Raw genomic sequence first — 13,545 nt, 5'->3', positions numbered from 1 at the left:
TAACCGGAAAACGGCTCGTGTTTCCAAGATTCACGACATAACGAGAAAAGCTTTTAGGTGGTAACAGCTTCAACACCCAACTTTTCCACGCCGTGATAAAATAATTTCTCTGTTATCGTCGCCCTTGGGAAAGCACAAATGAAAGTTAGGGGAAAAAGTGTGCACATAAATTCATTTAAAGGAAACTTTCGTTCGTATCAGTAAACATGCGTGCTATCTCAGTTGCCTTGACCTCTACTCGAATAGACGGAAGTAATAAATACCAGTGACCGTCACTTGTTTATTACCTATATAATTCTCGAATTTACACTCGTAGTAATAGCCGCCTGCATTACCCTGATAAAGTGGCGGCTACAGGCAGTCTAGTGTTGACTTACGCAGACAACTTTTTAATATTGCTATTTTGTATTCTAAATAGCGATTGTGAGAGTTTTATAAGTAACTAGTAATATTTCAAAAATATTTTTAATAACTTAAAATACAGGGTGTTAATGATAAGTTTTGCCAAACTTTAGTGGTGTATTCTACCGATGAAAATAATCAACTATTGCCTTATAAAAATTTTTGATAGGACGCTTCCTTATGGTGTTAAATGTTTTAAATATTTATATTATTTTTCCTGTAACTTTACTGGCAAAAAATATTAGTGATACAATTTGGGAGATGACATTTTTTAGTAGGGACTATTTTTTCATGGATAACGTATTCCAAAATACTCGCATGTGGCGTTATTATTGGGGGACTAGGGGACCTTTTTTGAAAAAAAATCGTACGCCACTGGTTTTTGTTAATAATTTTAAATGTTTTCAAAATGTACAATCAATTTGTGGCAATAAAGTATTCTTGTAAAGTATTCGTAAAATTTACTGATTTTTAGATAATTGGGAAATCACATAAGAAGATACATAAGTACCTAAGTTGCTATTTATCATTTTCTGTTGATTGCTAAATATGTAACAATAAATTCAATACCTAATATTTTTGAGAGATTTCAAAACACTATAGAATGCCACTGTTTTGTGTGTTGCAAAAAGTTTGTTATACAACTAAAAACAAATTTTAATAAAAAAATAAAATAAAAATTTTAACAAAGAAAACACCATCACCCTACGAAATACAAATCAATTGAAACAACCATAAATTTTTGCATTAAATCGTTCAGTCTTCCATTGAACTAGTCACACCAACCAAACAATCATGAAATTTACACCAATAAATATTGCTTAAATCAATACAATGTTGTACTACGTAACATTATAATTGATATTCAACATAATTGGTCACTAACAACCCATTAGATTATTCGACTATTTATAAATGAATTGATTTGTGTTCAGCAAACAAAGCTGTGACATCTGTCGGAAAATCAAGTAACTAACACGTTGCTTTGTGTAGAATTCTAACTTGATTATTAGTATCACCTTTTTTAAGTACTGTTGAGTTAGAAATATAATTGGATAAGTTTTTCATGTTTGAATAAGAAATTTTCCTCTAGTCCATAACGGTCTTTTCTGATTGATATGTTAGTAATAATTAAAACTCGATTTATTGGATAAGGAGCATGGGACACTATCTGTGGGAGTCCTAACTATCGGTGAAAAAATAATCATCGAAGAAAACCGGGATCATTTTTTATTTAAAATGTATTAATCCCATGAGATGAATTCTGAGAATTTAATTATTTAACAGTTAAAATTCTGCACTATAAGTTCAATAACAAGCGCTAAACTTGCACCGAGATAACCCATTAGAAGCATATAAAACACAGGTACCAAGGTGTCGAAGTTAATTTGAACTTTTTCAACATCTTCAGGGTGGCTTCCTATTCTTTCAGATTTATTCATCATAATGTCTCTCATCCATTTATTAATAAATCCTCCTTCGACAATTCTGCAAATACCTTTATCAAACAAACTGAACAGTGGGAAACCTTTCCTCATCAGAATCGTTAACGAGAAGGAAACAACGTTCTCTTTTAAACAAAATATCGCTCGTCTTTTATCTCTAGCTTGATTGTTTAACAGATAGTCTTTATACGACCTAGGCATACATACTGCTATGTCCTTTTTAGATGATATAGTATTAAAGCATTTAGGAACATTGGTACAATTCCTCCATCTCTGCGTTATAACGTTCAAAGGTACGCTGTGTAACTGTTTCTCGTCATTTCCACTGAAGAACAATTTAGTATTAGGTGCGAAATACGTGCGCAGGTTATGCTTATAAATTTCTTCCATACTTTCATATTTCTGTCTGTAGTTAGGCGAAGACAGGACACTGGTAAGGTAGCTCGTATATATCATATTTAATTTGAGACTGAATATTATAAACATACAAGCAAGACATCTCACTCTCATCGTTTTTGGTAGTATACTTACTACCAGTCCAATAGATATCAGAAAATTGTTGAGCAAGCAGTTAGGCAAACTCCTATAAGACAAGTGTTCACCCCCTTCAAAGTTACTCGCATACCACATGCAGACACTAACAATAAAATAGAGAATACAAACCAAAATCCACACCTCGAATTTAAATATGTTTAGGAAGTTTCTGAATCCGGTTATTATAGGCGTGTGTGGAACGCAAAACAGTAGTGAATCTTGGATATGGCTTTGGGGGGAGTCAAACAACACGGTTCTATGGGGAGTATTAACGTAGCCTCCTACCACAAGGTCTACATTGTTCTCCTTCAGCAGTTTTAGATCTTTCGTGGCAGAGTAGTCTTTCCCGACGCCGCCCCAACCATCGAAGGAAGATTTTTGGTATATAAGTGACAAGTTCAGTGTGTTCGCAATTACATTCAGTAGGTTTACATCGATTCCTAAGTCTGCATCGTAATGTGGAACCTGCAATTACAACGATAACTTTCCCTACAAGCCCATCGTAAATTTTCAATGGGTCATTTGACCCAGCATGAATTACTACTATGAATAAATGAATAGAGGGTTTCACCCTGTATTCTTAACCCCAGTATCAATTTTTCTGGCTTCCGGTATTATTATTTTTGTACGGCATTTGGTCGAAGTTCATCTCACCGTACAATTAAAAATTGAGGGCATATCTAAAGTTAGTGTTACATGTGGTAGTATATTTATAAGTAATTCATGCTGGGTCAAATGACCCCTTGATAATTTCCGATGGGCTTGTAGTCTATAAATTTGCATTTGTAAAATTAAACTAAATTGCAGTATCAACTTTTAGATCTACCTATTTTTTTAGTACGCGTTTCAATGCTGGATCTCTTTACCTGTGCAATTGGCTTCACACTCATGACGTAAGGCAACCATACCATATACTTTACTTTTACAGGACACCCATGCAAGTTCTTCGGTATTTTGTTTCTAAACCAATCAATATTGGAGTCAGTTACACCAAAAGAGCAACTGCCAACTGGCAGTACGTCGCTAAAATTGGTCCCACAGCTGTGAGAGCTGTAAGGTTTCCAGGAGTACACTTTAAAATTCGTGTTATTTTCGTTGTCGACAAGTAAAACTGCTGCGTTTACGACATTATTGTTCCACAGCGACTTGATGACGCCAATGGCTACATTCAGAGGGTAACTAAACGCTGTTGAGGAGACCACCAGAAATTTTGCGTGTGGGTTCCACCTTGTAAAACGCTTCAACCTTCTTATATTCGCCTCAAGCTCTCCTTCTTTCTTTATTTGAATTATGTAACTGGGGGACTTACCGATGTATCTATGATTGATTTGTTGTGCGGTTTTCAAATCCTTTATCAGAAGCGCAAACCGCTGATCCGATTCTAAAACAGGTAGAACCAGTTCATTTAACACAGTTGCAGAGGCAAAATCTCTTTCTATTAGAGGTAAAGAGTAAGTGACGGTTTCGAAATTTGAATGAAAGAAACGTCTGCAAGCTTGGAAGATGCACATGCTGAGAGACCTCCGGATCTCTTCATTTTTAGATATGTTTAACCTAATGTACTGCATTTGTGTGCCAATATGCAGGAATAGGGAGAATATAAAGATAAGCCGAACACCTAAGTACATTACGGTACAACACTGGAAATTTGTATACAAGATTATTTTTATTTATTGATTTCATGTTCGGACGAAGAAGATAAAATCTAGTAAAATAACGGGTTTGCAATATCAAAATGTATGATTATATGTGTAGGTAAACATTAAAGAGACATTTATTTGTCATTATGTCATTTTGATTTGGTATGAATTGTTGTATAAATGTGTTTTTCGCATTTTGTCTGACAAAAGGCTGTTTTATTAAATTGAAAATCATTTACTAAAGTGCCACTTTACCACATGAAATGTCACTTACTATATAGTAATCACTGTTAATAAAAAATAGTTTACCATAAAATTGTTTATTTAAATATTGGAAACACTGTTTTGTACAGCGCCTTTCAGAAGGACCTCCCGTAAATGTAAATGCAGGGGGTGATAGTAAGACAAGAAATAAGAATTTTTCTCCTATGAACTATATGTCTATCTCCTCTTGTTTTCGAGATACAGATATAAAATAAATTATAAAATTATAAACATTTTTAAATAGAATTTTTACGAAAGTTTCCAAACGATTCAAATTTTTTTATGAAATTTGATATTCCGGGGTTTTTAAGGATGCCAAATACGCTGGTCTAATATTTTTTTGGATATTTCATAGAGGGCGCTACAGCTTATGCTACAATCCTATTACATGTTAAGTTCTATTTTTTTTAAGGTTAGGTTTTTTACCATTCGGGCTCCAATTTCTAATGTACAATTTTATTTTCTAAAAATAATGTACTCTTGTTAGAACTTTCTAATGTGGACGGTTTTCGAGAAAAAAGACTTTTAATTAAACTCTTACAATATTACGGTATATAAAATATGTGGCTTCTCTCAAAGTAGGCTTATGTCAAAACTTATTGATGGATGTCTCATATACAACGCATACATTCTTAGTAATATTTTAAACTCTAATTAACCTTACATCAAAATTTGAGTGATTGTTAGTGACTGTAGTTAGTAATGACTAATTTTTTGTAAAAATTCTATTTAAAAAATTTATTTTGTCGTTCTGTATCTCGAAAATATAAGGAAATAGACATATAGTTCATAGGACAAAAAATTCTTATTTTTTGTCGCACTATCACCCCCTGTATTTACGGGAGGTTTTTCTGAAACACCCTGTATATACAGGCTGTTACAAATTCGCTTCTCACTACAGGGATCTCGGAAAGGTAAAATATACGAAATAGCTTAAATGGGGACAAAGTTGCATAATCAGGGGACCAACAATATACATCTAAAACATCAAGGCTAACATGATTAGTTTTCGAAATATTTGAAAAAAAAACGAAATTTTGGAAATCTGTTTTTGTTGAGGGGATATTGAAAAAAGAACACTTTCTTATGGCCACTTTTTGCCCTCTATCGAATGGCATAATCAATTTTTATATGTAACGTTTCGTTTCCCCAGAACCGTCATCAACTTCATTTTTTTTAAATACGACCCTGAAATTTTATTACATTTTTTACAAGCCTTCTGACCCCCAATATTGTATTGCCTCAGCCCGAACAGATTCGGACGTTTTGTCTTGAAAAATTCATGTATTCGTTCCAAATATCTCAAATTTTTAATTTAGATTTCCATGTTTATTGAATTATCGTACAGTCGTTAGACTATTATTAGTAAGGAATAAAATTATAACTTTAGTTAAATTAATAAAAAAATCTATTACTTAACAAGAGGAAAATCCGTTTCCGATATGAACAACGTAAGTTTATACCAGATACAACAAACTGTAAAAACATCCCCCCATATTTTATCTCTAAAAAATGAGACTATGCCATCTGTATATGAAGATGAGACACCATTACTATATAAATTTAGCAAAGAATCCATGTTAAGTGATAAAAAGAATTGCACCAAGTACAATTCCCTGAAGAATTTTGACTTCTATAATCGATTTTTACAAACCGCATTCTATGGCTCAAATATTTTTTTAATATTTATAATATCCCACCTGACACCGCAATGGTCTAGGACATATTTTCAAACTTTCAGCAAATGTTGAAATTCAACCGATTCTAAATATTTGAAATAAATGTCTTTTCGGGTTGTAATATCGTGGCCTATCTGGTCGACCCCACTTTCCTTGTTGTTCTCGCGCTAGACTTTATGGGGGGTTAACACGCCATTAGAACCTCTCCTGAGACAAATACATTTTGTAAGTAGCAAATAAATACTCATAATATCGGTCAGCTGAAGTACAATTTGTAGTAGAAATATATAATGAGGATTGATAGTATATTTTTTTGACTCAATTATTTAGTTTACGAAGCAATAGGAAATATAGTTCAATATCAGTGCCAATTAAAATAAAAAATTACTATTTAATCGGGATATAATGTTTCTGTGTATCAACTGACCATCTCACATATTCGTTATAATTATGCAGAACTCCATAACTCCACATAACGAATTATTGTCTGGTCGACTTTTTCAAACGTATACGTAACTTAGAAAATAATAACTTGCCTGAAAAACAATTATCCTAGCTAAAGCATTAACATATCGTTAAAGCTATATTACCCTGCTCTCCCTTAGGGAGTAATATTATACCTATTTCCATTATTAGTTCAATTTTATATCAAGAGACTTATCTTCTACAAAATGTACATGATGAATGTGGAAATAATTCTGAACGTATCACTACTCCTGAATATCTATCAAACAAGGACAGTTGAAACCAAATTACAACCATTATCGTCAGGTGGAATTAAATCAACAACTTCCTTAAGTCAGTGTGTGAAAGAAATATCAAAATTGTATTTCAGAAACGATTCCAAACTATTTGCCATATTCGCATCTTACAACAGGCATGTAGATGTAATACTTAAAATAATAGAAACCGAAGGTTACTGGAATTTAGAAGTAAGTCACCTAACAATGATTAATTTTTCACCTGAACATTTTGGAAAAACTAATAATTACTTAATTTACGCGAAAGATTCCCTTGAACTTGTCCCTGTCCTTCGAGCGTTAAGAAGTGTTACATCAAAAAACTACCGTACTAAACTAATGATTGTTTCCGCGACAGTTTTTGAAAATCCACGAAACGTCGCCTCTGATATAACCAGCCTACTCGAACAAGAAAAAGTGACTAAAGCACTAATATTCCTCACAGGTGTAAAAAATACAACCAGATACACCGTTCACTACTGGAACTTGTACTCAAAATTAACTCACAATATCACTAAACTCCCAGTAAATTACTGTTCCTTTGGTATAATGCGCAGGTATAGAGTTGATGAAGTCGTCGCGAAATGTAGAACAGACTGCGAGATCAAGGTATATTATAAAAGTTTTCCACCTTACGTCATCAAAGCCGAAATGGGACAACAGTCGTCGAACTATTTCACGAGTCAAGGATTTGAGATAAATCTGCTGAACATGATAGCAAATCATCTGAATCTTCGAGTAAAATACGTTGAATCCATAGATTTTTGGGGCGATATTTACGAAAATGGAACCGTTACTGGGGACTTAAGGTTATTATTAAATAACTCAGCAGATGTTTTAATAGGAAGTTATTCAAGGACAGTACTAAGAGAAAAATATTTCGATTTAACTATACCCTACGTACACGAACATATGGTGTGGTGTGTACCTCACACACCTATATACCAATTTCGGAACATAGTTGATATATTCAGTTTTAAAATATGGATGCTAATTTTCATGGCATACATTTCAATTTCCGCTTCTATGTGGGTCCTAAGTTTTCGCAGTTTGGAAGAGTATGTTCATTATAAAAGCTTAAGCTGTATTTTGTTTCAAAATTTAGTTATTTTGTTGGGTATATCAGTAAATGTCCTGCCGCGTAGTTTTAGAATTCGATACCTGATGGCTTTGTACTTATTTTTTGCTTTTATGGCTTCTTCATTGTACACCAGCTACCTTACTAGTATACTCGCCACCCCTAGGTTTGTGCAAAAATATAATTCAATGGGAGACGTGTATCGTTATAATCTATCAACATATATGATGCCAAATTCTATAACTCGATTCACTGACGATTTTGATACAGTAAACGATGTACCTGTATCGCTGATTAAGAGGAAGTGGATAAATTGTTACGATGTTAGCGAATGCCTCGAAAAAGTTGCCGCTTCAAAGACATACGCTGTTTGCGTCGCCAAATTATACAAAGATTACTTGATCAGAACCAGAGAGATTCCTTTACACTGTATGAATCAAAATCTCGTAATTTTTTATATGAACATCGTGATGAGGAAAGGTTTTCCCCATGGTCAGTTATTTAACATCCTTATTAACCGGATTGTCTCGGCAGGATTTTTCAGCAAGTGGATCAATGATTTACTGCAACCGAAACCAAAATGGAACTTCTCCGAAACTGGGAATTACAGTATAACTTTCAAACATTTAAAACCTTTTTTTACTATATTTGTAGTGTGTATGTTCATTGCCTTCTTAATTTTCCTTGGAGAACTTTCAGCCTCAACTATTTGTAGCTTTCTCTTTTAGGTATCAAATATAACCTTAGTTTTGCCACATAATGAAAAAAATCCTAATACATACACTTTATAGTATATTCATTACAATAAACAAGCATATATACATTCAGTCAAAAAAGTATTTGGAATTTGTCAATAAAAGACAATATATTCGATTAATCACCAACATTTATTTTGTCTTCAAAAGTCAAAACACTTTTTAAACGCATATTCCGATATAGATTATCACTCCTTCAGCGATTTTGGTTTTATGGCTTCTATGAACTCGAAACGTATTCCACGAACCAGTAATTTGAGTTTGGGAAAGAAGAAAAAGTCAGCAGGGGCCATATCCGGTGAATACAGTGGCTGCTGGATAAGATTCGGTGAATTTTTGATCAAAAATCCACTAATAACTATCGCTTTGTGTGATGGTGTATTATCAGGATGCAAAATCCAAGAATTGTCTTTCCATAAATCTGGTCCTTTGCTGCGAATATTCTCTCTCATAATGCCCAGATAATATTCTTTATTGACTGTTTCTGTGAATAAAGTCATGTTCGTGTGCGACGTGTGTCATACCAAGAACAACTAAAATGGTTCGAACTGATTCGTGAGATATGTTTAATTCTATAGCAGCTCTCTCAAACTATAATGATGGTTTGCAAGCACAGGTTTTCATCAGTTTATCGATGTTTTCTTCAGTTGAAGACGTTGAAGGACGACCAAAACGTGGAAAATCATCAACCACTTAACTGAACCGTCCTTCCCAACATTTTCAACACAAAATTTTAGCCAAACTCTTTGTTCAATAACATTGTCCATAGTACAAATCGCGGAACGCACTTTAGGCGGACTAACAAAATTTAATGCTGTAAACAAACTACAGAGTAGAGTACAGTGCTACCAACTTTCCATAAAAAAGAAATTTAGATCTACCTTACGCGAAATTTTTTTAATGACAAATTCCGGATACTATTTCTACAGATTGTATATATTTTGTACAAATTTTTGAAAAAATGTTGATATAGATCTTACTTTTACATATGCAGTAAGTTACTTGTTACTTCTGTGGCTTTTACACTTTTAAGCTAGCTTTAGTTGTGGCACATATGAAGATGTGTTGCTCTTGGTACCCATCAGGGTTTTGAATAATTTAACCAAACAAATTATTCGTTTGTTGACTACACTTAAATACTGTTTATGTTTTATTTCAGGAATATATTGATTTGTTTCCACATTTATGTGTGTTGGTTTTTTAACGGATTGTTTAAATAAAAATTATATGTGTAATAATTTGTGCTGTGTTTTTTTCCATTGCCCTCAGACAATTTCTGGAAAATTTCAGTTAATAGTTTGAGCGTTTAATATTCTTAAGTAATGACAATGAATCAAGAAGTCATGCTATCGTATTGTTTAAATTTGATGAAGAAATATTTCATCTATGTGGTCGAAGTATTCGATGTATCGAGAGGATACAAAGCAAGAAACGCTGCAGTATTGGAAAGAGTACATATTGAAGAATTTGACTAGAGCTTCTGATAACACGTATAAGGAAACGTAGGATATAAGGTAATATCTCTTTACCTTTTACATGTTGTTAGGTACCAGGACGGGTATTTCAAGAAAATTTACAATTATAGAAGAAGGATTTTGCGTGAATGCTGTTGAAATATGCAGAAAATATATTTCTCTGCGCCCAATTTACCTAACACAAGACAGATTCTTTTTAAGATACATCAATCAAAAATGTACTTATCAGCCTGTTGGAATCAACACATCGGCGAAGATGGTACCCTCAATAGTTGCTTCATTCCTGAATATCGCAAATCCAGAAGCATATACTGGCCACTGTATGAGACGCACTTCAACAACTTTATTGGTCAATAAAGGTAAGTAAGCTGATCTTACAACAATAAAACGGCATGGTGGATGGAGGAGCTTGTCTGTAGCAGGAAGTTATGTTAAGGAGTCTATATCTAACGAACTTGATACTGGAAGGAAAATCCAATGAAAATATAGCTGTTCCTTAAAAGAAGAGACATCCGTAACTTGTGGAAATTCTTCACAAACTTCGGCAGATGTTATGCGTTCCGAAAATGATGGCAACAATGCTACAAGGATTGTTATTAACGGAAAGGAAGTTAAATGTAATAAAACAAAAAATGAAATGTCTATGACTATAAGTGTAAATGTTAATGTTAATATGTAAATAAATCAAATTTGATTTATTATAGGTTTATTATTTTTTCATTGAAATGAAGTTACTTTATTCCACTAGTAGATAAAGTATCACTTTAAATGGTTCATATGTGTGGATAAAAAGTCCGGTTATAAGGTGATTGTGAATTAAAAATTTTTTATATGAGTTTCGCTACTGAAATTTGACTCATTGTTACGGTACAGCACCAATGAAGGTTTTATTAACACATATTGCTAAAAGCGCTAATTTTTAGATTAATGATTAAATGTCAATTAAAAAAATATCAGCTAATTTACCATTGCGCTATAATTTCCAAGCATTACCTTCATGTTTCCATAATTAATTGTTTGGTTAATTTTAACAAAAATGTATTTAATAAACACTTACATAACCTAATACGTATTTACCCTCGTTTAGGCATTAGAACGTCATTAAAAATATATTAAGGGTTCCAAAAGTAGCCAATCATTTTCAGCCTTGATGAAGCATATAATATTTCGGTATTTGTCGAAACTACACGCAATTATGGCCCTTCACACATTTTTGTGTTTATCAGTATTTCTAAACATCTACCAAGGAGGAATCGTTGAAACAAAATTGCAGTCTTTATCCCAAGCTGATGTAACATCGACAATTTCTTTAGGCCAATGCATAACAGAAATATCTAAACGTTATTTCGCAAGCGATTCTCAAATATTTGCTATAACTACGTCTTTCGAGGGCTACACAGACATAATTTTTAAGTTAATTGAAACTGACAGCTACTGGGCTTTGAAAATTATTTATCTAAATATGATTAATTACTTGGAAAATCATTTTACAACAATAAACAATTGTTTAATTTATATAAAACATCCCAAGGAACTTGTTCTTATTCTATATACTCAGTTATAATATCACAAGAGCATAGAAAATATTCGATTATACTTCCGAGTCACGAGACATATTCTGCGAAACACCACGACAGCGTAGCTGGAGTGGTGTTTTAAGGATATACGTCGAGTGAGGAGGTTAGTATAATCGAATATTTTCGTTTGCTCGAGTGGTATTCGATACGATTATATAATGAAAAAATAAATTCAGAGCTTGAACCGAAGCGTTCCATTTTTTTTTTGACGTTTATTGACAAATGTAAAAACTATCGTTACCATGACATAGTTCACATTGTTGGAGGAGGCGAAACACCAAAACGATTATACCACGTCGTCAAGAGTATAATCGCTTAACATAGTAACTACGTAAAATTTGTAATCGCTATTGGCTAAATTTCTAATGAATTATATAATCTTAAGAATATAACGACGCAAAACTACCGTACGAAGCTTATAATTATTTCGACAAACATTTTTCAAAATAATCAAATGGTTATCTCTGACATCGTCCATATACTTGAAGAAGAAGAAGTTACTAAGGCATTTATAATTTTGGCAAGGGAAAATAATGCAACAATCTATGCAATTCACTATTGGTACTCCTATTCAAAACTGGAAAATAATTATACTAACTTGCCAGTAAACTATTGCCACTTTGGGCACATGAAAACAAATGGAAACAAAGTTGATGAAGCGGTTGCGAAATGTAGAACAAACTGTGAAATCAAGGTCTTTTACCAGAGTTATCCTCCTTATATCATAAATCCAGAATTGGGATTTCAACAATCAAACTATTTCATAAATCAGGGACTTGAAGTAAATCTAGTGAATATGGTAACATTTCAGTTAAATCTGACTGTTCACTACATGAAGTCTGGAGATGTGTGGGGAGATTTCTTTGAAAATGGAACCATGACTGGGGACGTCAGGCTCTTATTAAATAAATCAGCTGATGTTTTGACTGGGAGCTACGCAAAAACTGTGCAGAGATACAAATATTTCGATTTAACCGTACCCTACGTGTACGTTTATATGATATGGTGTGTACCCCATACACCCATATTCCAATTTAAAAGTTTAGCCAAACATATTCAACCTTAAGGTGTCTTAACAACGTATTTGTCAGTTTCTGTTTATATGTGGGTCCTCAGTATCAATACCAAGGAAGAGTTGGGAGAAGGGATGTGTTGGAACGAAAATATAACTGGAATGTCTTTACGGTTGACAATTACAGTATAAGATTGAAGCACCTGAAGCTGTTGTTCAAAATATTTGTGGTGTGTATGCTTTTTGTCTTTATGGTCTTCTTAGGAGAACTGTTAGCTTGAAATTAACTACTATGATTATAGTTTAAAAAATCGTAGTAGAAACTATATGTCAATGTGATTGTCTTCAAGACATGCTGATTTAGTTGGGGTGTTTTGGCGTTTTACTAAAAAAATCAAAAAATATACAAAATTTATAACTCATGTCTCTGGAACAGATTTTTTTGTGGTGCTGTGTTATCACAGTTACTGGAAATTAAATCATACAACTTTTTGTAATTGCAAAATAAATTTGATTTTAATTTTGAAAAAAAATGAAATACTTTCTTAACGACAAAAACAAAACAATAGGTTCCTATACAGGGTGTATCTAAATAACGCCGAAAAAATTCAAGGGGCGATTCTCCGATGAAAATTAATAGGGGTCTTTGGTATAAAATTTTTTGAAAAAACCCTCCCCTGAAAAGTTACGCCCCTCCTAAAATTACAAAAAAAATTGTTTATCCACGACTATTGTATAATGTACCCATTATACGTCTGTTTGCTCGACCTTAATAATACCCATTAATCACGGCAGTGATTAATGAGTCATTAATCACTACTGTCAGATGCTTCCTTAATTTAGCTATAATATTATATTGTTCTGCTACAAACAATCCGTTTTTAAAATTTTATCGTGTAAACCACTAAATATTTTCAATTCAGTGCTGTACATATAAAAAAAAA

General features: G+C 33.1%; 1 protein-coding gene across 1 annotated transcript; it reads right to left on the bottom strand.

Annotated features, from left to right (window-relative positions):
• Positions 1 to 1,682: 1,682 nt before the first annotated feature.
• On the bottom strand, positions 1,683 to 3,949 carry LOC108909997. The gene is made up of 2 exons (XM_018714846.1): positions 3,248 to 3,949; positions 1,683 to 2,846 (listed from the first exon to the last, which is right to left on the bottom strand). The coding sequence occupies exons 1-2, from the start codon at positions 3,947 to 3,949 to the stop codon at positions 1,683 to 1,685; spliced, it is 1,866 nt and encodes a 621-aa protein (XP_018570362.1).
• Between the last annotated feature and the right edge of the window lie 9,596 nt (positions 3,950 to 13,545).

Source organism: Anoplophora glabripennis, unplaced genomic scaffold, assembly GCF_000390285.2.
Source record: "Anoplophora glabripennis isolate ALB-LARVAE unplaced genomic scaffold, Agla_2.0 scaffold1, whole genome shotgun sequence".
NCBI lineage: Eukaryota > Metazoa > Arthropoda > Insecta > Coleoptera > Cerambycidae > Anoplophora > Anoplophora glabripennis.
This window is presented reverse-complemented; position numbering and strand designations above follow the sequence as displayed.

What these genes read in the sequence shown, in the direction of transcription:
- LOC108909997 (XM_018714846.1), bottom strand. Translation starts at nt 3,949, where the DNA reads ATGCAGTACATTAGGTTAAACATATCTAAAAATGAAGAGATCCGGAGG. An exon ending in GTGTGAAGCCAATTGCACAG is followed by an intron (nt 2,847 to 3,247) that starts GTAAAGAGATCC and finishes TTGTAATTGCAG; the next exon opens with GTTCCACATTACGATGCAGA.